Genomic DNA, 2476 nt, shown 5'->3' with positions numbered 1-2476 from the left:
CACCCCCCCCACCCTCCATTTGGCCCACCCTCTTTGTAAACATAGCGATGTTCTGCTGTCCTTTATAAAGCCTTGTAATGGCAGTAACACTTCCTCAGCTGGATGCCACAGATCTGCGGACGTCTAGCTATCCAACAGTGGCCACCGCAGCCACTTTAGAGAGGAGGGCCAGACGTACATTTCTTGAAAACCCCACTATGCTATTATTAGATTCAAACACAGGCTACCATCTAAAACAGCTGGTAGAAAGCGCATTCTTCAGCCGCCATGAAAACAACCGATTCTGCTCAATTGAGTCAACTGTCGCACACCGCACTGGCTGCTTGTCTTTTATTAAATACATGTCCTGATACATGCAGGCCACTGTTTGAGACTCTTGACACAGTGGCCGAAAAATGCGGATGCAAATCTAGCAAGAAAGTTATCATGTCCGTGAGACAGCTGTACAAAATCGGGATTCGTTTCATAAATAAAAGACCAGCTCGGAATGACAGCTCAAGACCTGCAAAGGGTGCACTGTGAATACTAAAATAACCAGGACAGTTTTCATAACCATGGTAGTTATTACAGTGTGGCCGACCTATTAATGTTCCTCCCACACGGTCTTGTAAAAAAAAAAAAAAAATGTTATTTTCCCGAGGCAGCCAAAAGTGGAAAATGGAGAAACCCACCAACCAACACTGACAACCCGCACATTAACATTTCCTGCACATTTTTTATTTATTTAATAGCCTTGAAACGCAACAAACTGCAAACTCAATAATCCTGCTCGTGTGCTCAATTAAGAAGCTAAATCAAGTTTCACCATTCGCATGACATTGATTGTATTCCTCGCAACAACAAAAAAAACCCACCACAACAACAACAAGTACGCGGATCGTGTTTTCCTCTGAATAAACATTACCAACGTTCAGATGATGTAATGCCCCCTTTTTTTTATATATATATATATATATATATATCCAGTGCGAAAACCTGTAACGTTAATTAACTCATCGTGGCGACACTTTCACACAAAAACACCCTTCAGCTCACGATGGCCTTGCGAAGAAGCCAAATGTTAGGCCGCAGTTAGTGTCGGTGTGTGAAGGTTTAATGTCAGGATACACCACCTCGGCGCAGGCTAGGGCTGCTAGCTCCCAAGCTAAGTGTTATTGTGCAAGATGGACCCCTTCTTTCTACCGACTGCCGAGCTCGGAGGCTAACTGCCCCATCCCCCCATGTTTGTGTCTGTCAGGCGCATTAATAGCGCTTTTACCGGCAGCTATTTCGCAGTTCCGTGCGAAAACATCAGCAATACAGATCAAACTTCGCACGTTGAGCGCTATCGTCGGATGCATTTGTAGGTTTTTTTTCCCCACCACCCCTCATTCGACTTTGAATAAACTTACTTCAGCCCTAGTCCGTGGAGATGTTGCCCTATTAATCGTATGACATCTTCCTCCGCCTGCGATAGCCGCTTTTTCTTTTTCAAGGAGCCGACCTCCGAACTTGAAGCAGTAGAGGCAGCCGAAGTCCCCGAACCGGGCCCGGTGGAAGACCCGTTACTGGTACCGACACTGTTACCGTTGTCTGTGCTGGAGAAAAGCCCATTGGAGTGGGTTCCGCCGGCCGAGGATGACTCCCCGTTTTGTGCGCTGTTAAGGCAGGAAAGCTCTGAGGATTCTTGTCCCTGTCCTGCCCCGTTTGCCTGCATACTGGTGCTGAGGTTGTTGACTACACTTCGGTTAAAGTGGATGGCAGAGGTGGCTTGAGAGTGTGGAGCGTGTGTAGCAAGTCCCAAGACAACTCCGGACAGGCCTGTTACAACTGCTGAAGCCCCGGGCTCTCCTGCTCCCTCCGCCGCCGAGGCTCGGTGCTTCTTCCGCGGGGGCGGCGACGCTCCGCCGGTGTCCGAGTCGGAGGAGGAGGAAGCGGAGGCCAGAGTTTCCTCACCGAGAGCGGCCGTGGTTAGAAGCCGGCGGAGCTCCGGGTGGGAAATGAAGGTGAAGCTTCCAGATTTGAGGCCTCGTTGTCGGGCTCCGAGCGGACTGTCACTATGGGAGCGCTGTCAGTTAGCCCGTTTTTGTTGTTGTTTCTCTCCAAACAGCTGCAGCTCTAATGGAGTCCTGACGCCCTGACGTAACCGGAAATTCCTACACTACTAGGCTTCCGGGTAGAATTATAATCCATGGGTGGCGCATGAGAACCTAGTTAGCATAATAATTAACTGACAACAATAACACATCACATTAAAATTCATTTCAGTGTCTCCGGAGACCTGGCTTTAATATATCCGGAATTTCAAATGAGCACGACGCGTGAACCTCATGTTGGCTTTCCACAGGTGTTCAGCTTTTACATCTCTACATAAACCACTCCCACCTCAATAAATAATGTAACTCCAAATTAATTATCTCCAAGAAGTGAGTAGAAGGTAGGTAAAAGGTTTTTGATTTTGGCTAAAAGTTGACCACAAGTTGAGACACATGATTAT

The 2476-nt window shown here is 47.7% G+C and overlaps 1 protein-coding gene across 1 annotated transcript in view; it reads right to left on the bottom strand.

Annotated features, from left to right (window-relative positions):
- The window catches only part of LOC118340315 (WD repeat-containing protein 26), a 15931-nt gene extending 13783 nt beyond the window's left edge, over positions 1 to 2148 (bottom strand). The window contains exon 1 of the mRNA XM_035678210.1: positions 1392 to 2148. Within this exon, the coding sequence (XP_035534103.1) occupies positions 1392 to 1696 (305 nt within the window). The 5' untranslated portion in view covers positions 1697 to 2148. The remainder of the gene's footprint in view (positions 1 to 1391) is intronic.
- Positions 2149 to 2476: the final 328 nt, after the last annotated feature.

This window comes from Morone saxatilis, unplaced genomic scaffold, assembly GCF_004916995.1.
Source record: "Morone saxatilis isolate NCDOM2014 unplaced genomic scaffold, NCSU_SB_2.0 Contig7, whole genome shotgun sequence".
NCBI classification, from domain to species: Eukaryota; Metazoa; Chordata; class Actinopteri; family Moronidae; genus Morone; species Morone saxatilis.
Note: the sequence above shows the minus strand (reverse complement) of the source record. Positions and strands in the feature narration are given on the sequence as shown.